This window comes from Gymnoscopelus microlampas, assembly GCF_963454915.1.
Source record: "Gymnoscopelus microlampas genome assembly, chromosome: 20".
Classification (NCBI taxonomy): domain Eukaryota; kingdom Metazoa; phylum Chordata; class Actinopteri; order Myctophiformes; family Myctophidae; genus Gymnoscopelus; species Gymnoscopelus microlampas.
The window spans coordinates 3,183,488-3,206,829 of NC_139957.1; the positions used below are offsets into that span (position 1 = coordinate 3,183,488).

The 23,342-nt window shown below is 41.1% G+C and overlaps 1 protein-coding gene across 1 annotated transcript in view; it reads left to right on the top strand.

Annotated features, from left to right (window-relative positions):
- LOC311036518 (ras-related GTP-binding protein D-like) overlaps positions 1 to 23,342 on the top strand; it is a 104,285-nt gene that overhangs the window by 11,890 nt on the left and 69,053 nt on the right. Inside the window, exons 3-5 of the mRNA XM_084045247.1 lie at positions 4,049 to 4,248; positions 6,580 to 6,694; positions 14,452 to 14,594. Coding sequence (XP_083901373.1) covers positions 4,049 to 4,248; positions 6,580 to 6,694; positions 14,452 to 14,594 — 458 coding nt within the window. The remainder of the gene's footprint in view (positions 1 to 4,048; positions 4,249 to 6,579; positions 6,695 to 14,451; positions 14,595 to 23,342) is intronic.

Consider the following 23,342-nt stretch of genomic DNA (forward strand, 5'->3'; position numbering starts at 1 on the left):
ACTTTTTTCCTCCCCAGATTCGAAGTCGTTGCGACGGTAGAGCTGTTCGTTTGACGATGGAACATCTGCGTCGCGTTGCGTCACCCTCCCCTTCGCTGACACGGGCCGTGCCTACAGAGGCAAACGTCTAGTTCTTGTCAGCGCCGGTGCGGCGAAAGTGATAAATGAGAGCACATTACCCAGAGAACACGGCTGCTGTACTTTCCCTGTTAAATGCGGACCATTCATCATAATTAGACTTACACCGTTTTTATTTATGTTTTACTTTTTTCTTTTTTGCCCAACATTCCTTGCAGGGATTTCAAAGAAAATGTAATTTCATTTTTCATGAAAGCGCCGCTTTCTTCTGAAGAAGTGCTTTTATTATCAAGCGACAATAGAAAAAGTGACAGCGGCTAATACGGCAATACTTTTTTCATTCTGTCTGCACAATGTTTTTTTTCATCAGAAATTGGGTTTGATTTGATTACAGAATTTGATTTTTTTTTTTTCTCTTTATTCATTTAATTAGTTTTCCTGAATTCATTTTTTTATAGCGTGGCACTGAAAGAGGCTGGCTGTGTGTGTGTGTGTGTGTGTGTGTGTGTGTGTGTGTGTGTGTGTGTGTGTGTGTGTGTGTGTGTGTGTGTGTGTGTGTGTGTGTGTGTGTGTGTGTGTGTGTGTGTGTGTGTGTGTGTGTGTGTGTGTGTGTGTGTGTGGACACTTCAATCAGTAGTTCCATACTTTTTTGATTGATTGATTGAATACTTTATTAGTCAGAAAGGTAAACAGCGTGTGGTACTGTCAGTCATTTAGGCTAAAAGGATGACACAAAAAAGTCCTGGGGACTTGTTTCCATTGCGGTCCTATGCATTCAATTAATCAACATAGCATTAAAAAAAATAACACAACGAAAAATACTATGTACAAAGGAGAAAAAGGAGCAAAATGTTGTCAGTGAATGACACCCCCTTTCTATGGGAAATTGCATTTACCTCCCTTGTGGTCTCCTGATGTTTTTTTCAGGCTAGTTTTGAAAGAAGCCAATGATTTACATGTTTTGAAGGGATGGTGTAAGGGCATTCCACATTTTGGCGGCAGACTAGTAGATTGAGACATGTCCCATGTTCTATATTTGGGTGTTACCAGATCGTTGTCGCTCCCTCTAGTGTTGTGGCTTTGGGTGTCACTCACTTTGGAGTACTTAGTCAGGTATGAGGGCAGTGGTGTAAAGTAACCAAGTACATTTACTCAAGTACTGTACTTAAGTACAATTTTGAGGTACTTTTACTTTACTGGAGTATCTCCCACTTCTACTCCACTACGTCTCAGAGGCAAATATTATACTTTTATTCCTCTACAATTATGAAAACTTTAGTTACTAGTTACTTTGCAGATATAAATTGTTATATTATGAAACATACATTAACCAGTTTAGCCCTATTTTATACCTAGGCTATTTGAAAACAGCCGATGTTGTGAGCTTGTATATCTGCTATTTTCAAACATTTTTGTACCACTATACCAATGCTTTTACTCAAGTAAATTTTCTATTCTGGAATTTTACTTGTAACAGAGTACTTCTACATTGCATTATTGATAATTTCACTTAAGTAAAACATTTGAGTACTTTTTCCACCGCTGTATGAGGGTATTGAGGGCACTGCATAATAAATAATAAAGTCTGCACACTGAAAATTTTAAAAGAAGCTCCCAGTCAAGGCTTTTATTAGGGTTTCGACACATTAAGGTCTTCTTCAGACAGGGCACTGCCCCTTTGACTATCTTAAACACCAACCCCGTGTTTATTTTGCTTAACCCTATCTTCTACTTTAACCCATTCAGACCGGGAACGCATCTGTGTGTAATTTTTTTATATCTTTGGCTATTAAAAAAAAATGCAGATATACAAGCTTGTGGATCTGCTATTTTTTAAATAAATCGTGAAAGTTTGTGCAAATCTTTTGAAAATATATTTTTTTAAGCGAAAAAGTTTTACTCAAATCTTTGCTTCTGGGGGATTTTGTCATCTAAACAGTTAAAAAGAATTATACAACAGGTAGTTCCGACCAAGCAATCTGATTGGTTGAAATAGCTTTCTAGCCGTGCTTCAAACCAGCATCATAGCACGGGCCGAATCACATTAATAAATCACTCCGCGCCTGCTTAGACCATATATGGCACAGCTGTGCTGTAACGTCACGCTGTCCCACGGTATGAAAACAAACAGAGAGCATCCTGACCCACCGCCGCCACCGGAGAACAAACAGCTACGCAAAATGGACTATGTTGTTAATTTTGATTTATTTGGTGGACTTACGGTTGATCAATGGTTAGAAGAGGATGAGAAGGAGAACGCGAAACCGATCTACAAGTTCACAACGCGACGCGTTGTGAGCTTGTAGATCGGCTATTTTCGCCGTGCGATACCTTCGTACGACGGAGCATATAGCCTACTGGAATCAGCTGTGCTTTGCCTCAGCTGTGTTGTGCGCTCTGAGTGCCTCAGAGCGCTGCTACAGGGACTATTTTGTCTCAGTCAAATAAACTCTTCTCTTTACAGGGCAACATAATAGCGAAACATTTTTATTATGAATTGCCCCACAATATGAATACATTTGGATGTGTTTTGTTGGTAACTGTTGTATAATCGCAATATTACACTCGAGGGTGTGCTTTACCTTACATTATTGGCACTTCAGTGATGCTGGCGGAACTCGGCTGCGCCTCGTTCCTGACCGCATCACTGGCGTGCCAATAATGACGGTAAAGCACACCCTCTCGTGTAATATTGCTTAAATCACACCCAGTGTGAAGAGAGTGGTGCCTTTGAATTACTGTAACTGGTTGCATCCTTGTGTTGCAATCAACTGCAGCTGTTGAGGCTGTGCTCAAACAGACGGACGGACCCAAACACACGGTCAAGTGTAGGAGTGGCTGGCACCAAAAAAAAAAAAAAAAAAAACGTATATTGCATTATATCAAGGACCCCCAAAATGATATGTATTTGTCCGCGGACCCCCCCCATCTCAGAATGTTATGTTACAGGGACCCCCGAAGCAAAGATTTGAGTTAAAAATGTATAAATATTCAAAGATTTGCACAAAGTCTCATGCTTTTTCAAAAAAATAGCAGAGCTATGAGCTTGTGTATAGTTTATTTTTGAATAGCCAAAGGAATCTAAAAAGTCACACCACAGTGTGAAGAGAGTGGTGCCTTTAAATTAGTGTAACTGGTTGCATCCTTGTGTTGCAATCAGCTGCAGCTGTTGAGGCCGTGCTCAAACGGACGGACGGACGGACGGACGGACGGATGGACGGACCCACACACACGGTAAAGTGTACGAGTGGCTGGCACCACTCAAAAATTACACACAGATGCGTTCCCGGTCTTAAAGGGTTAATTCTATAATGGAAGTCGATGGTGCTCGTATCCACGCCGCCGTTGGAGCCCGTAGTCTCGATTTTCTTTCAAATGGATTTCAAAGACATCTCATGCATCCAAGGACACCGCGTGAAGAAATCAATCGTGCCTCTCTCACGGCTCTGATCTCGACTTTCTTTTTGATACCCGCGCCGTACGTGCTGTGAGAAGCCTCTCACTTACAAATTCCCCCAGTACTCTGCAGGAGGCCACGGCACCGTGGGCCGATATGGACCAATTAATGACTTGCAGCTTCTTTTTTTTGGGGAAGAGTTAAATACTTGACCTGCTAAAAGCCAGTGGTGTAAATGTTACAAAGTACATTTACTTAAGTACTGTACTTTTTTCTTTTTTACTTTTAGTGGAGTATTTTCAATTTTCAATACTTTAACTTCTACTCCGCTACATCTCTGAGCAAACTATTGTGCTTTTACTCCACAAAATCATTTGAAAACTTTAGTTGCTAGATACTTTTTAGATTTAGATTTACTAAAACTTGATTACCAAAACTTTTGCCCTTTTACTCAAGTAACATTTTGAACCTTTTTACTTGTAACAGAGTATTTTTATATTGCGGTATCTTTTACTTTAAGTAAAACATCCGAGTACCTCTCCCAATCCTGTCACTCCTCTGGTCTCTCCGCAGGACGACTACGTGGAGGCTCTGAGTCGGCTGCACCTCACCGTGACGCGGGCCTACAAGGTCAACCCCGACATCAACTTTGAGGTGTTCATCCACAAAGTGGACGGCCTCTCCGACGACCACAAGATCGAGAAGCAACGGGACATCCACAAGCGCGCCAACGACGACCTGGCCGACGCAGGCCTGGAACGGATACATCTGAGGTGAGGACAAAGGCGTTCCTCCGCCGTACCTCAAGCCAAATTCAGACCTGGTCCGGTGCGGTGGTGTAAAGTAACTAAGTACATGTACTCAAGTACTGTACTTAAAGACGGGGTGCCGTGATCCCCCCCCCCCCCCCCCCCCCCAAAACATAATCATCAGGTATTATGGTTATACTAGGAGGAAGATTTATTTCAAAAAAGTGTACAGAAATTGTTAAAATTATGTTTTTATGTGGACACGCCTCCAGTTCATTAAGTATACCTGGTTCTCACCTTAGCACCTCCTCCACCACCTTAGCACCACCCACCTGTCCTAGTCCCTCCTCCTCCTCATGCCCACACCTGTTGTGTTATGATAACTAGACCATACCCGTAGGGGGATATGAGTACCCAAAGTGTGCAGTTTGGCTTATGCGCTGAGAACAGACAGTTTATCAGGGATGGAATGTGAGTTTGTACTGTGTAGTGCAGTGGTTCTCAAACTTGGTCATGTCAAGGACCCCCAAATTGACACTTGTTAGCCCGCGGACCCCCATTTGAAAAGATATGCCAGGGACCCCCATAAGAGAAGATTTTTTTTCGGCTCTAGCAGTGAATCTCAACCATTTTAATTTGAAGGACCCCCAGTTTGACATGCATTAATCTACGGACCCCCATTTAATGGCATTTCTATCTCTTGGACCCCAGTTTATATCGTAAAATCTATGTAAATTTAACTCTGAGAGTGTACAAATGGAACCAAATGGACCCGTTAGAGTCCATTTGGTTCCATTTGTACACTCAGAGTTACAGACCCATAAGAGTCCATTTGCCAACACACACACGCGCGAGCTGTCGCGAGCACGCACGCACGCGCGCGCACACACACACACACACACACACACACCACAGTACGTCCTCATGCTGCCCGTGGCCCGTCGCGAACACACACACACACAAATAATGTAGCCTACATTGTGACACGTGCCTCCCCAACGTGCATGCGCGAACACACAGGCGCGAGCCGTCGCGGGCGAGCGTGCGTGCGTGCGTGCGCGCGGACACACACACACACACACACACACACACACACAGAGGCCAACACGGCAACAGTGTGTCGCGGTGCCTCCCCAACGTGCATGCGCGAATACACAGGCGCGAGCCGCGCATACACGGCCGCGGAGGCGAGTGTTTGCTCAACTGTGTGAAGCAGTGGGGCTGTAGATGCGAGGCTGGCGACATTCTTTGACATCCAAAAGCGAATAAACAGCTGAGATTTAGTGATATCGAAGAAGTGGCTCGACAGTTCCATGCACATGGTAATGGTCAATGGCTGTGCGCGATTTGAGAGCAATAGCGCCAGGCAGTGAGGAGAACCGGGCAGAAGAATTTTTGACATAAAAATGGGAATAAACAGCTGAGATTTAGTGATATCGAAAAACGGGCTTTGGAGTTCCATGCGCATGGTGATGGTCAATGGCTGTGCGCAATTTGAGATCAATAGCTCCAGGCACCGAGGAGAACCGGGCAGAAACGTGTTTGGGCTCACACGTTTGGCTTCAGTGGTTTGGTCTCAGACAGACACTACTACAGAGGTTACTAGAATTATAGGAGGATGAGGGGGAGGGTATGTTTTTAATATGTCACTAAAGCGCTGTTTCTCTATTGGCACGTTTGACCCTCAAGGTTTCAGCCTCCAGGAAGAAACTCCATATAGTCAAGACATAAAACACCACAAAACCACCACCAGGGGGCTTAATGAAGTTCTATCAACCTCATAGACACATGAAAAACAGAAAAAGTGCAAAAACATGGCACCAGCTCTTTAAAGTCAAATTTTGACATGTTTTGACTTTGAGTGTTTCCAATGTTCAATACTTTTACTTTTACTCCACTACAATTACTTGAAAACTTTAGTTACTACTTACTTTGCAGATTTTGATTATTATTACAAAACCTACATTAACCACTTCAGCCCTATACACATTTCGGCCATTTGAAAATGGCCGATCTACAAGCTCACAATGCGTCGCGATGCATTTCGAAAATTTACAAAAGTAAAAGTACAAAAGTATTGGAATCAAAATGTACTTGAAGTACCAAAAGTAAAATGTTTGAAAATAGCAGATCTACAAGCTCACAACGCGTCGCAATGCGACCCGTTGTGAGCTTGTAGATCGGCTATTTTCAAATAGACTAGGTATGCAATAGGGCTGAAGAGGTTAATGTCTGCAAAGTAACTAGTAACTAAAGTTGTAGTGTAGTGGAGTAAAAGTACAACATTTGCCTCTGAGATGTATAGCGGAGTAGAAGTAAAAGCACTGAAAACTGGAAACACCCCCCCCCCCACAGCTTCTACCTAACCAGCATCTACGACCACTCCATCTTCGAGGCGTTCAGCAAAGTGGTTCAGAAGCTCATCCCACAGCTGCCTACGCTTGAGAATCTGCTGAACATCTTCATATCTGTAAGTAAAGCCCTCCTTCTTCCTCTCGGGGTCTCGCTGAGGCCAGCTCTTCTTCTTCGCCCTGGGGCCACACTCTCACTCTCACTGGAGCTGATTTTAATGTGGGCAGACAGCGTCTCGATGGCAGCCGGCATTCATAATTCACCATGCACGCCTTTTTCATGCACTTTGTGTTGCTGTCAGTAGGTGGCAGCGATATGTAACTGATAGCAACACAGCACACAGTGATGCATGGAACCATTGGTGGAAAGTAACTAAGTACGTTTACTTAACTGCTGTACTTAAGTACAATTTTGAGGTATTTTCACTTTACTGGAGTGTTTCCACTTTTCAGTACTTTCACTTCTTTTTTTTGTTTTTGTTTTCTTCTTAAATTTTTATCCCACGATTTTGTAACCCCATTTTTTTTACACCCAGTGCCAATTGTCTATGTAATCCTGGGCATTACTTTCCCTCTGCCAACCTAGGGAGGCCAGGGCCGAGCTCATGCCTCCTTCAATGCATGAGAGCCAACTGACCTTCTTGTCACCTGACAGGGGAGAGTTTCCCTGGTTGGACGTAGCGCGTGGAAGGAACACGTTATTCCAACCAGTTCCCTTCCCCTCCATCAGTCGCCCCGACTGACCAGGGGGAGGCAGTATAGAGACCAGGATTACTGCATGTTTTTTGTGAGGGTACCTACCCTAGGGGACACAGTTCTTTCACTTCTACTCCACTACATCTCAGAAGCAAATATTGTATTTTTACTCCGCTACAATTATTTGAACACTTTAGTTACTAGTTACTTTGTAGAAGTAACACAAAACACACATTAACCACTTCAACCCTATATACATTTCGGCCATTTGAAAATAGCCGATCTACAAGCATCGCGACACATTGTGAGCTTGTAGATCTGCTATTTTCAAAATATTTGCTTAAATGTTATCCATTTGAGAACTTTTGAAATGGGGCATTCTGCATAATGAGTACTTTTACTTTTGGTACTTTAAGTACATTTTGATACTAATACTTTAGTAGTTTTACACAAATACATTTTAAATTCCGGACTTTTACTTGTAACAGAGTAATGCAGTATTGATACTTTTACTTAAGGAAAAAAAAAAAGTTAATTCATGAATCATAATGGATTCTTTTGTACGTTTGGATCCTGCGGAGACACCAAAATGTCAGCTCAAAAGATCCATTTAATGTAAAGCGGTTTGGGAAACACTGGTACATACATGCAGGCACTGTACACATGCGTGCATGTATGACACACTGACATGCGTTGCTACATGCGTCTCGGTTTCCTCGTCTGCGTGGCGTTTGGAGACGGCGTGCCGTGAAAAGGATTCGTTGAATTGATTCATTTAATCTTGTGCTAACAGGTTCACTTGGACACAGATGGTGCTTTCTGTGTATGCGTGTACGCATACTGTAGGCCTACTGTACAGGCGGAGAAGGAAAAACCTGAATAAATGGTGCACGATACAGTTGAACAACAATTATCATGTGATCGTGCTCCGTGGCGCGTGTAAAAAGATGGCAAGAGAAACGGATCTAAGTGACTCCGAACGAGGGTTCATTACTGGGGCACAGATGGCAGCGGGTTCAGTCACAACGACTGCTCAACTAGCTACTCTTTCATTAGGAACTGTGATTAAGTGACGTACGCTTTTCCATCTATGGGAAAGACACCAGTAAATAGGGTTGGAAAGTAAAGTGCACATTCGATGACCATGATAAGAAAAATGTATAGAAAAATAGAAGAGCAACTCTTCCTCAGGTGACTTTAAAGGGATAGTTCACCCAAAAAATTACTTATTTTCTATCACACCCCATGAAGACTTCAATTCTTGGGTATTTGTTTCTTAGTGAGAGAGAGAGAGAGAGAGACTTTGTCATCAATAAGTCATAAGCCAAAAAAAAACAATGCTTTGCAAAGCATTGAGCCTTTAATAAATGGGGCTTAGCACCTGCAGTACATGTTTGAATTCTCTGTCTTCAGCGCGTATTAAAAACAAGTGACACCTCACACAGATATAACAAGACTGGTGTCAGGCATCAGCTGCCAGGCAACAGAGTAGCACTGGATAACTAATGCAGGTGCAGTTATAAAACTGACATAGTGCTATATGCATCGGACCTATTATTCGTTGGCATGGGCACATACAGTAATTAGGTAGATTCTAACAAGGCATCAACATCTTAAAAACGTATTTAATCCATTTATAAACTATTAAAGCGTGCTCCTTGGAGCACAGATCTCTGCCAGGCTTGGCTGCCTACCCAGGGCTATGTCAGTTGCTTGAGTGCAGCTTCAGGGCGTGAGGAAGCTGCGAGGGGGAATAGAGTCTGTATGACAGATTTTTTGCATTCGTGGCCCCCCCCAGGGGCAGAATGGTGCGCTTTATAGAGGGCCCTCAACGTGTGATTCCAATTTTGTAAGAAATAAGCTATTTTTTTGAACCCATTAAGACCTGAGGCGATACTTAAAAAAAATCAAAATCTTTTTTTTTTTTTTTAATGAAAATGTTCAATATTTTTCAAAAATAGCAGATCTACAAGCTCATAGTGCGGCACTCGGTGCCGCGCTATGAGCTTGTATATCTGCTATTTTTGAATAGCCAAAGAAATCTAAAGTGACACAGATGCGTTCCAGGTCTTAATGGCAATTACAGGCAAACGGTATGGAGTATCAAAACCCTCAATTTCCTTCAAATTCAGGGTAGATTGGACTCTGCGTAAATAATGTTTTTTGAGAGACTTGTGCTGAATCACATCAAAGCCTCCATCCCGCCCCTTACTCGACCCACACCCGTTCCAACAGGGATGCCATCTCCACTGCACTTCATTCAGCTTTCACTCACCTGAACCAGAAGGACAAGAACAAGCTACGTCAGAATGCTATTCATTGATTACAGTTCAACAGTATCCTCCCCTTTTAAGCTGGTGAACTACACCACCTTCAGCTCAACACTCTGCAATTGTACCCTGGATCTTCTGACTAATAGACCCAAACTGCCGTCCACAAATCTAACACCACCATTACATTTGCAGACACCACCACAGGACCGATAACAAGACAAGGAGATAACAAGGAGATTCAACAACGAATGATATGGCGCTCTATTAACAGCCTTGTCCTAAATGTAAAATAAATAAATGCCATATATATACTGTATATACACACGAATCCACGGCGCGCTGCCCTGCGCGCAGCCATTGCTGCGGTCTGAACGCTACGCGGACGTAAGACCGCAGCAATGGCGGCGCGCAGGGCAGCGCGCCGTGGATTCGTGTATATTGGGCTTTTCTTCCTTTATTCATAGTACAGTGGAGTTATGACAGGAAACAGGGCAAGAATCGGGGAGTGACGCATAGCATAGGTCGGTCGAGCTCAGGCATCGAACCCGCAACTCACTCCCAGGCTGCAACAGAGCCTACTGTATATAATGGTACATGCGTTCATTGTGTTGACCACTAGGCCATCAGTGCCCAATAACCCCTTCTTAATCGATGGAGCAGACGTTGAGGTCAAGTTTCAAGGGTGTCCTCATCGCTGAGGACCTGAAATGGTCCCTAAATACCTCTTCTTTGGTTAAAATAAGCTCTGAAACATACCATTTTCAACTGGGCCCTGATCCAGAAAAGGTTGAGAACGTACTGTGTTAGACTGTATTAGTACATCTCTCAGTCTACCGCTGGGAGAAGTCGACAACGAAAAGGCCGGATGTGGATCCATGTCAAAAATCCTTCCGGTCGGCCTTTCCAATGTTATCTCCTTGACTAAAAGCTTAATATCTCCATTTCTTTTTAACGTGGTGGAAGCGAGCCGTTTTTGATCGGCGATCACTCTGCAATGGAGGATCGCGTTGGAAATATTATTGTTCCAGGCGTTAGTCGGGACCCTCGGCCGTCTCGCACGCACGCTTGTTTACATGCACTTTCGCGTCGGGGCTTCTACAGCACGAAATACAAAATGTGGGCACTGAACGTATAATATTTTAATAAACCTCTGGCACCCGATGTGTTAATTATTATTTAAAAAATATGTAAAAAAAATCCTCCCCCAAAAAATCTACGTATAAAAAATGAATTCAAACATTTTTCAAAATAATTTAATAAATAAATACGGTTGTTTTTTTAAAGAAAAAGTTGTGAAAATAGCAGATCTACAAGCTCACAACGCGTCGTGAGACGCGTTGTGAGCTTGTAGATCGGCTATTTTCACAATGTTGGGTAGACAACAAATGAATGTATCTTTTGGGTCTCGAGCTAAAAAGTTTGCGAATCACTGGTTTGAGCTGTTAATTAAAACGAAAAGATAGCTTTCTTCACGGAGACATTGGTATTTTGTTTTACACATTTATACGTTGCAGACCAATTACTGTCATAGCCTAATCAAAATAGTGGCTTTTAACAAGCACAGATACGTGCCAAGTCCAATAAGTATTATCAACACGTTCACAGCAGTGTTTTTTTGCATGGCTGTCACATCGATTTGCAGTGCTGGTCAGCAGACTGTGGGTGATTGAATACTTTTATTAACAGTTTGTAAGCAGAACAGAGGTACAGTTATACATTAATTCTAAAAGGATTACACAAAAAGCCCTGAGGGCTTGTTTCCATTGCGGTCAATTCATCAAGACATATGAACATACACTACTATGAAAAAAAACATCAATACTAGGAAATATATATATTTACGGAAAAACAGGGGGGGGATAATTTCATGAAACTCCCAATGCACAAGCAACACTCAACAGTTCTATCTATATGGACAAACCTCATCTGAAAAAAAGGATTGAGAGCTTATACAAAGCCTTTTGAAAAACGGAATAATGCCCCTTTATTTATTTTATATAGAAGTATTACATTTATTTTGGTGTGTGGGTCCTGACCATTTTGATACACACCCAGGTGGGCCTTGAGGTACAAAAGGTTGATAACCCCTGCTCTCTCTCTCCTAACTACCACCCTGCTATTATTATGACATGATTATTGCACTTCACTAGTATGCCATAGATATACTGTATAATAACCTGGATGAGAACTGTTACTTTATCAATAATGCCTTGTGGTGGGTGTGTAACTCTGAGAGTGTACAAATGGAACCAAATGCACCCGTGAGGGTCCATTTGGTTCCATTTGTACACTCTTAGAGTTATGGGGGTCCTTGAAAATAAGACAACCACTGTGGCACACTAAATGGAACAGAGCCTTAATTAGTATTATTGGTAACACCTGTGAAGGAAGTAAGGAAGGGCCCGAATTCATTCCCAATATGGCTGCTGTGCATAGAGCCTATTATGGACCGACTGTTAACTGACCGTTGTATGGACTGTTTTAAAAGTGTGTGTGTGTGCGCGCGCGTGCGGAATTGGCACGCTGCCCAGCTCCGACCTTGATATCTCCCTACTGAGGGAAGTGAAGTGAATTCTCAGACGGAGTTCTTAGGCAACGGTTCAACTGTGAAAGCATTGCGGGGCCACGCATTTGCTAAAGCTATTCCAAAAACTTTGATACGAAATCAGTAGTCCATTGTCTCTATAGATAATTAGGTATCATCAGGGCTTTTCCATTTGTACACACAGAGTTATGGTGTCCTTGAAAAAATAATAATAATCAGAACCACCGATCTACAATAGGAATAGGTAAAAAAAATCCCATTAATATTTGTTAAAGTGCAGCTACAAGTTAGTAAAATAATCATGTAAATAACACATAAGTGCGAGTATATAACAAGTAGTGCAACATCAACCGAAGCATTCATAATATCCTGTGATAAGTGACGTGGTAGTGGAATGGCATACTCGCTACCGCTACCAGCATTATAGGCAGTATCGGCAGCTTTTCCGATACTGGTATCGGAAAACAACTCTAGATGGGGTTCATGTGGTTAAAGCAAGCTGAAGTACCGTACACTGCAGTACGCCGCATTGAGTGCTTTGCCTGGGTTACCAAGTTGATAAGAATCTACAGGGACTTAACCCTTTAAGACCAGGAAAGCATCTGTCATTTTAGATTTTAACCACTTTAGCCATTATCTTATACTTTGGCTATTCAAAAATAGCAGATCTAATCTTTGAATATATATATATATTTTTTTTTAAAGCAAACATTTGTAACTAAAATCTTGGGGTCTAAAATCCTGAGGCCAAATGTATATCATTTTGGGGGTCCTTGACATGAAAAAGTTTGAGAACCACTGATATTAAAGCAACATATTTTTATTTATTTAAAAAAAAAAACTGTTAGGATTTAGAATACATTTGTAGAATCCCCCAGAAGCAAAGATTTGAGTAAAAAAAAATAGCTTTGAAAACATATATTCAAAGATTTGCACAAATGTTCACGATTTTTCAAAAATAGCCCAAAGAAATCCAAAATGACACAGATGCGTTCCCCCGGATTGAATGGGCTAACAGCCTCTGTCCTACAGTATATGCATGCAAGAGGCGTCTTCCCCAGTCTGTATGTTGCCGCCATGTGGCACTTCTATCTGATGCAATGAAAGCCATGGAGCGAAGTCTCTCTGGACTAGTCACTTTCATATGGAGGAGTCTATGCAAATCGTCTTCCTGACGGCAGGACGAGAAGACCTTCTCCTTCTAACCTCGATAAGGCTTCAAAGCCATATGACACTGCCCCCCCCCCCCCCACACACACACACAGGACAGCAATTTTGACATCTTTATTGACAAACGTACATAGAGCTTGCACACCACAGTCAAAGGGATACAATGCAAGAAAGCTAAAATGTTGTTTCCATTGCGGTCATTACTTATAAGGTACAATCAGGCATAACACTAACCCCAACCCCTAAGCCCTCATACGTGAGAGGGCCATGTTTTTTTTAATTACTTTTTTCATTTATTTAAAAAAAAAGATTTGGAAGATGAAACATTTTAATACAATAAAAATAAATTAATAAAATACGACGAAAAAAGTAATCGAAAAAACATGGCCCCCTCACGTATTAGGAGGGCAGGGTGAGTCACCAGAACCACTTAAAAACTGTCTGGGGTGTTCGATGATAAAATGACCCAATTAAAAACAAAAGTGAATAATATCCCTTTAAACCATAAAAACAACATTTTTGTTTTGTGAGGACCATGGCAAATGGTCCTCACAATCTCTCAAATTCGTATTATGCTTTTGGACATTTGGCCCTCACAAGCACAGTAATAGGCTCAATAGTCCATATTCACACGGCGGCCATTTTGGAATTTAACATTGCGTTGCTGTGGCAACTGGGGTGGCAACTGGGGTGGCATTTCATTGACATAATGGCAATATGGCCGCCGTGTGAATATGGTCTATTCACAGCAGCCATAGTGTGACGACATTCACAGGTGTTACCAATGATACTAATGAAGGCTCTGTTCCATTCTGGTCAAACAGAGTCAGGGTGCTGATATTGTGCATGTTGGCTCACTGGAAACACTCTGTTACACCAGTGGGTCTACAGTTGGGGTCCAGGGACCCTCATGGGCTTCCAAATGGCCCTTTACTAATCTGAGAGTGTACAAAAGTGTATCTGAGAGTGTACAACGGGTCCATTTGGTTCCATTTGTACACTCTCAGAGTTATGGGGGTCGTGGAAACCACTGTGCTTGACTAAATGGAACAGAGCCTTCATTAGTATCATTGGTAACACCTGGGAAGGAAGTGATAATATGGCTGCTGTGCATAGAGCCATATTCAGGTACACACACGTTCCTCTTCCTGCTGTTCACCCCCGCACCCTTGCCTCTGTCTCCTTTGATCAGAACTCAGGCATCGAGAAGGCCTTCCTGTTCGATGTGGTCAGCAAGATCTACATCGCCACGGACAGCAGCCCGGTGGACATGCAGACGTACGAGCTGTGCTGCGACATGATCGACGTCGTCATCGACATCTCCTGCATCTACGGGTAGGAAGACCGCGCGGTAACGCCCGCATGGCCAAAACATAGACGAAATATGTGTGGCTTACAGTGGCCGGGCAGCTCAGTTGGTAGAGCACTTGCTGTGGTGGAAAGTAACTACGTACATTCACTGTAGTTAAGTACAATTTTGAGGTATTTCCAATTTCCAATACTTTTACTTCTACCCCACTACATCTCGGATCCAAATATTGTACTTTTACTCCACTACATATATTTGAAAACTTTAGTTACTAGTTACTTTGTCGATTTTGATTATTATTATTATTACAAAACCTACATTGACCACTTCAGCTCTGTATACATTTCGGCCATTTGAAAATAGCCGATCTACAAGCCCACAATGTGTCGTGATGCGACCCATTGTGAGCTTGTAGATCTGCTATTTTCAAAATATTTTCAAAATATTTTTAAACATTTGAAAACTTGAAATGGGACATTCTGCATAATGACTACTTTTACCGTTGGTACTTTTAGTACATTTTGATGCCAATACTTTTGTACTTTTACCCAAGTAAATTTTGAATTCCGGACTTTTACTTGTAACAGAGTATTTCTACTAGTACATTTTTTTTAGTACCACTGAGCGCTTGCCTCTGGACCACAAGGTTCTTGGTTCGATGCCGCCAACACAGCGTATGAGCTTGGATATCTGAGTTGTGTGGTAAGTAGTGGGAACTGAGTGCGTGCTGTGTTCCACCTCAACAATCTATCTCCCAGGGGTCTAGTCTAGTGCTTTGGAAAGGGGATATACAGTAATTACTTACTACTTCTTAAGTGGTGTTAAGTTCACATTTTGCTGTGTACTCTTATCTCTGTCTGTCACAATGATACAGTACCTAGATAGCCAGACAGACTGTCTGTCTGCCTGTCGAGGTAATATTGTATTTCTGTCATGTCTTCTTTCTTTCATTTTGTGCTGGTATAAATATATAATATCTACGGCTCCCTGCTGAAACGAGCTAATTTTCTCCAAGGGACCAATGCACATGACCTTTAAATAGAATCACCGCTCGCAGACGGCTTGTCTCACAACAGAGACAAGTTTTAGTCATGGTCTTTTGAATGAAATGTCATCTTAGTCAGATGAAAGGTTATAGTTTTGGTGTAAATGTTTTAGTTTTAGTTTTAGTCGACTAAATATCATAAGATTTTAGTCGACTAAATCTACAGTTGATTTTGTCTGCCAAAATGTATTTTGGCGGTGCCTTGATGGCGTCGTAATGCCAGATTTTATACTTGGTTGCATGCTGAAAATAGCCGATCTACAAGCTCGCAACGCGTTTCAGTGACGCCTTGTGAGCTTGATCTGCTATTTCTGAGCCCAACACCCGAGCGCAACCAAACATAAAATTACTTGTCTTTCAGTTCTACTGGATCTCTTCTCCACTAGTCCCTTCCTAACATTGTAGTGTAGTTTTTATTTTGTTGACCAAATTGTCAATTCATTTAGTCTTAGTTTTAGTCATCTTAGCTTAGTTTTTATTTAGTTTTTATTTAGTTTTTATTTAGTTTTTGTCAGTGAAAAAAAGTGGTCGACTAACATTTTTCGTCATAGTTTTAGTCGACAAAATGAACACTGCTCAGTAGCCACAAATACGTTGAAGTATGTATGTTGAAAGTATGACATTAAGATGAGTTTTTTAAGAAATAAGTAAGCAAATGATTTCTAATAATGTGCTCCCAGAGAAGCCAATTTCTGCGGTTGACTGGGATGAACCGTAGATTTACGCACCCTAATAGCATTCAAAGTGTCATAACAAGATTAAGCGCTTCGGCCCAGTTTCGCCTTTAAGGTTAGCCAAACATAACCTCAATCACAGCTCCGCTATGAGACCCATTATATTTCCGTGCCTCTTTTTTATCTATGTCTTTATTTGCCGTATAACGTAAACATGTCTTACTATCAGAAACCTTGAGCTTGGATTTCGGGAAAAGTAAAAAAAAACATTATGAGGCTCATATCTACAACCTTCATTCATAACTTTCATACAGAGAGAGGTGCTTCGATGAAATTACAGAAATGTATGGTCATTGGGTTCGTGTTCGTTTGACACACAAAGAACCCTTTGCTTTTATCAAAACCCAAGTTCAAAAATATTAGTGTCAAGCAATTTAAAACGTCCTGTTACTTTACCATAACTGCTTGAGCTTTTAAAGTTTGTTAGAGATCTTGAGCAATCGTTTTGATATGCAAACCCGAATGAAAGGATAAAAAAACAGCATGAATCGTGGCTATTCACAGGACCAGTCTCAGTCAAGGTCCCCACTGACTTTGAATTCACATTAAAACTTATAAAGATGTTATTGAATTCTCTCCAGGACGTCGCATTGCATCAAGCTAATCGATTAGATAGACTTAAGTTTCCTTTGAATAAGAAGAAGCAAGCTGTATGAAACCCAATTGTCAAAAAAACACAATACTACAATGATCACTATGATTCATACCTCCTATATCGTCGTCCTCATAACAATATTTCCAAACAAACTTGATTTCACTTCCACCATTATCACTGATATTAGTGTACTTTGTCATGAAGTTTGTCAAAAAATCTAATCCTCTCCCTGCACTATAGCCAGCCACAATGGGATGGAGTTCATAAACCAACGAAAAATAGTCAATGATACTCAAACCACTTTCAGGCCATCTAGTTATCTAGCTTACCATGCCACATTAACTGACACAATTGCCAGCTCGAATACACATGCATTAGGCATGAAATTACGTAAGTTAATTGTGGCAATTGAAAATAACATCACTCTCCATTGCAGCAGAAAACAGGTGAAGTTCTTTGCTAAGTGACCCCCCCGCCCCTCCCCAATTTAGTCATTATGCCAATTACCCCCCATGTGTTTACACTGCCGACCCCTACTATTTGGTCGAGAGAGGGTGTACAACCACATGTCTCCTCTGATTCGCATCGAGTCACCAGCTGCTTCTTTTTCACCTGACAGTGAGGAGTTTCACCGGAAGGGCGGGAGAGCCCCAAGTCAATTGTATCTCTCAGATGTGTGCTACCTCTGATGCACTCTCTCTCGCTCGCGCTCTCTGATATACGCGAAGACAGAACACATACGTCACATACACTACTAAGAGCTAAACTTGTAGTTGTATTAAACATAAGTACCGCCGACAAAAACGCTCGCATATTAATAGGCTAGCTAGCTACTACCCCTTTTACAGTGACACGTAAGCAATGGTATGCCGTGCAGTAGAGAATAAAGTTGCATGAACCAGCAGCAAATAAGTAAATAAACATAAACTTGTGCATATATTGTTGCTGTCTGGCAGAAACCTTGCATTTCTATATTTCATCTTTTCATAATTTATTCAAGAAATGAATGCCCTATTTTGGCGTATGACGCATAATTAGCAAAATAGCCATCTACAAGTTCACAGTGCGTTGATTATTTTTCATTTTGTACAGTATTAATGCCAGGTTAAAAGGTGATTCTGTGGGCTTTATATTTAACCAATGAACAGTATTAAAAGTGCCTATGACTAAATAATAGATACATTGGATCCATTCCACTGGAATACAAGTTACATTTTCCCATTATCTGAAAAGTTGAAATTACCTGCAAGTAGGGTTAGTTAGTTAGTTTCCAAGTACTGTAGGTTCTGCCCCAATATGTTCCTCATCATGACAGCATTAGATCAGCCAAAAGCAAAAGCAAGATCAGCAGAAAGATGAGCTGGGTGTCCTTGGAAAGCTTCCATCTCATCTTTTCAGTGCGTTACTTTTGACATCATGAGGCAACACTGACCCATTTTCCTTGAATTAAGTCCCAGTTTAGGAACAGCAATTAGTTTGACATTGACGTCGTTGGGGGAAATGTACTGTACCACACAGTCCAAGCAGGCTTGGCATTTTGTCATTTTAGAGGCAAGGCCATTTGGCTTTTGGTACCGTAAACTTTTTGAGGGCACACATGCCAAAAGCCAGGCTACTGACGATGCGTTTAAGTCCCATGGAAATAATGAATTGAATTTAACAATTAAGGATGAGTTCATTTTTATTATAATAGTGTAACTATCAGTGAAATGAAGAAAAAAAACATCTTAGAAATGACCAATATTTGTACGGACTCCTGATTCAAAAGTTCATACATGCTCAGCACTCATTTGAAGATGGGAATGTGGAGTCAGGAGGAATTCAGAATCTCAAAATACATTGGTGTCTGTCTAAAAACTGTATCGACAGGAAAGAGGCAAAGGTGCAAACACTTAAATCAGCTGGGCAAATGTGGACAGGGCATCAAGGCCACTGTGGCCTCGCGGCTTAACATTGTTTGAAGGGCATAACCTCAAATCGAGGGGCACGAAGGCCATGGCCCCCATGAAATGGTGCTTATAATTCTTGATTGAACTTCAGTCGACTGATGATTTGATTCTTCATACTCAACCACCGTATGTACTTTGTTGACAGGGGTCTTCCAGGGCTCTATACTTAGTCTGGTTCTTTTTCCCCCTCGACACCAAATCTCTGATCACGAAAATAGCCGATCCACAAGCTCACAACGCATCACATTGTGACACCAAAACTTCGCCCCCCAGAATAGTGACGCTATACTGTATGGCTTCATGTGGTTAAGCCGGTAGCCCTATTTAACCCTTTAAGACCGGGAACGCATCAGTGTCATTTTAAGATTTCTTTGGCTATTTTTTTTCTAAATCGTGGAAAAGTTGTGCAAATCTTTGAATATAGATTTTTCTTTTAAGCGGACATTTTTAACTCATGTTACAACTTCTGGGAGGTCCCTGGAACAAAATATTTTGAGATGGGGCTCCACGATTAAATACATATCATTCTGGGTGGTCCTTGACATGACAAAAGTTTGTGAACCACTGATATTATAGCAACACACGTTTAAAAAATGTTTTTGTTAGGATTTAGACATTTTTAGAATCCGCAGAAGCAAAGATTTGAGTTTAAAAAAATTATATATATATATATATATATATATATATATATATATATATATATATATATGTATATGTATATATATATCTATATATATATGTATATATATATGTATATGTATATGTATATATGTATATATATATATATATATATATATATATATATATATATATATATATATATATATATATATATATATATATATATATATATATATATATATATATATATATATATATATATATATATATGAACTAAATAAGACTCGTGCACATCTTTGTAAGACCTCGACTGGAGGTGCAGGTCAGTGCAAGAGATGTATATAACTAAAAGGAAAAACCTTCAAAAGAAGGGACCGCACAACTCCAGGACTGATTTTGCTTTCTTTATTTGCACAAACGCGTTGTGCAAATAAAGAAAGCAATATCCAAGATTCCTCCAAAAAAATGCAGATCTACAAGCTCATAGCGTGGCACCAGCTTGTATATCTGCTATTTTTGAATAGCCAAAGAAATCTAAAATGACAAGAGATGCGTTCCCGGCTTGAATGGGTTAAAATACTGTACACTGTTTTAGTGCACATTTTCCACATTATTACAGCATTATATATTTTTTGCGGGGGCACAGACGTTGCACAGAAGGCCAGGTCGCCCCATGGCGACGGCCCTGAACAGTTCCTTATCAAAATAAAAAGCCAGAGAAGCAGAACTCATCGACTGTGATGTTAGTAACACACCATGTCTAAAGTTGCTCCACTGCCACTGGCACAGTCTAATAACCCACTTTCCTATATGCCTGTGTCTGTGTACCCACAAATAAACACAATTTACATGTGTCTTTTTCTCTTATCTGGGTTATTGCAAATGGGATATGGAGTCGTTTCTATTCCTGTGCGAACATTCGCAGGAAATAACCGATTTACGAGCTCACAACATGCGTTGTGAGACTTGTAGATCGGCTATTTTCGAATAGCCGAAGTATAAAATAGGGCTTTCGTTGCTGTTGGGCAGAAACCAGCTAACTCCATTTTGACGTTCTTTTCTCTTTTTTTTCTTCAAAAATCAGTGCTATTGAACACCCTTTACGTCTGTGTGTTGGTAAAACAAATATTGAACCAATGAAAAGTATTAAAAAAGCGCTTCTGACAAAACCAGCTAACTCCATTGGATCCTCAAACTTTCTGCTAAACCAGCTAACACCAGCAAAGGGGGGTGGAGTTAGCTGGTTTTGCTGACTCCAGGCTCCACCCCCTTTTGACCTCCAACCTCATTGTGAGCATTAAGGTCCATTCAGCTGTTCTTATCAATGATGAACAAAACCTCCTAACTTCAGGGAAAATGAACATTTTGGAGTTAGCTGGTTTCTGCCAGACAGCAGAGATATACTCCTGGGTCTGGGATACTTTGATAAACTTAAGTATATCGGGTTTAAGTGGTTAAGGCCTGGTTGTGTTCATGCATAATCCAGATGGTAACCGTAGGTAATGTTGAAAAAGTTCGCAAAGTTGCTCTCTCTTTCTCAACAGTTTCACAGGTACAGTAGGAGTTGACTCTCAACTTTCTGGTTGCTCGGTTTCAGACAATGTTCTTTTATCCTCCTCACGCCCGCAAATGTGTATTCATTATTCAAACATTATGTCTGAATAATGTATGTGAATTCTAAGAAAACTGCGCCATGCAGTGTATTCTAAACTCTGACATTACAGTACTTTCGAAGCCAAAGGCACAGTATAGGCAATGCCTAAAAGAGATAATAGCTGACAGTAGTGGTAGACTTTGTTTTGATAAATTGACACTATTTGCTGTATGACCAGGGTCCCCCCCCCCCCAGGGGTCTGTACTTGGTCATTCTGCAAGCTTATCAGCATGCAGATCTGCTATTTTCACCAAATGTCCGCCTATTATGACATGCCCAGAATTGGGACGCTAGCATTCATGTGGTTAACCTATAGTATTAAGACCTGTGGCCGACTCTAAAAATGTCTTCTAAATCCTAACAGAATCCTAACAAAATACATGTTGCTATATCAGTGGTTCTCAAACTTTTTCATGTCAAGGACGTCCAAAATTATATATATTCGGCCGTGGACCCGCATCTAAAAATATGTTGTTCCGGGGACCCCCTGAAGCAAAGAGTGTTGTGTTAAAAATGTTCGCTTTAAAAGAATATATATTCTAAGATTTGCTCTACAAGCTCGTAGTGTGGCACTAAGTGACGCACTATGCTCTTGTTTATACAAGCAAGCAAGCTTTTATAAAATAATGCTTTTTAGCTCAAATCTAAAATGACTCAGATGGCTTTCCCGGTCTTAATGGGTAAAACAAAACAAAAAAACGTCAATAAGAACTGATCCAGGATTTGTGATATTCTGACAAAGAATCTGAGGTAATGTAAGTTGAGAGTAAGCAATATGCCATTCTTGATGAACTTTGAGTCAGCGGCCATGCCAAGGATAGGAATAGCCCCCGACTGAAATGACATACTGAGACACATATGAGCCCAGCTCCCATAGCAAAGCCAAAAGTAAACAGTTGGAGGCTGTGTTGCTGCTCCGCAAGAACACCTGATGCACATTTCAGTGTCGGTTCAATATCACTCCAGCAGAGAACGTAATTAGTTGCTAATCTGGCTCTCTTTTCTTTGTTCTGTCAAAAAAAAAGAGCATGTGAGCTCTGGCAAATCTCTGACCTTTCCGTGCTGTCAAGACGAAGGAGTCGTGCAGAGCAAAAGGGCCTCATTATATGCAGTGAAGCTGCATATTACTGTTGTAATAATTTGTATGTAGTGTCACCTTTAACTCTTTGACTGCCATGGACGTGCTGGCGCGTCCGTTGGTACTTGGTCCACAGTGTCATGGGCGCGTTAACATGTCGAATAGTTTTTTAATTGTTTGATAAAAGATTGCGCTGTGATATATAATCCGGAGTGACCACTTTCACTGTAACTCACACGGATACGGAAATAACGATGTCCGAAGGTTTCCGCCTACGTCCGTTTGCTGTCTATTGGTTTCCTACAAATGCTTGTAACTTCACTTAACCCATTAATACCTGGAACGCATCTGTGTCACTTTAGATGTCTTTGGCTATTCAAAAATAGCAGATATACAAGCTCATAGCGTGGCATCGAGTGCCGGGCTATGAGCTTGTAGATCTGCTATTTTCGGAAAATCGTGACTTTTGTTGTAAAGATTCTTTTCCAAAAACTATTAGGATTTAGAAAACATTATTAAGAATGGCCTCAGGTCTTAATGGGTTAATTTCTTTTGCCCTGGATTCGGAACCTCACTTCTGAATGGGTTAAGTTACTCAACATTGATTTGGACAAAGTTAGATCCACTGATTCATTTTCAAAGATGAAATGTAGGCTTGGTGCATTTTGGATTCCTATGTTATTTAGACTAGACTATGCCAAATGAACCACTGTAGGGTTCAGGTGATTAATTTGTCCCTAGTCCGGCGGTGAACCTTTGGCACAAATATCAGATCTGCAAGCTCATTGTGAGCTTGTGCATCAGTTATTAGAGAGACCTGAGGGACCCCGATCTACTGACTATATAAAGTGGTTAAATTAAGACATTCACTGCCAGACTTGTTTCTGGCTGCGTGCACCCACTGCCAGCGATTTTATCTAACCTTTCCAAGTAGTCACAGAATATTTATCTCCAGTATGATCGATCCCTGACCCTGATGCTTGCTGATCACGGAGGGTTTTACTGTGCTAATAAAAAAAATCTTTTAATTTCTTTTTCTTTTCTGAAATGACGGAGATCTCCGTCAATGGCAGGGAATATGAAATAAATTGCCTCACG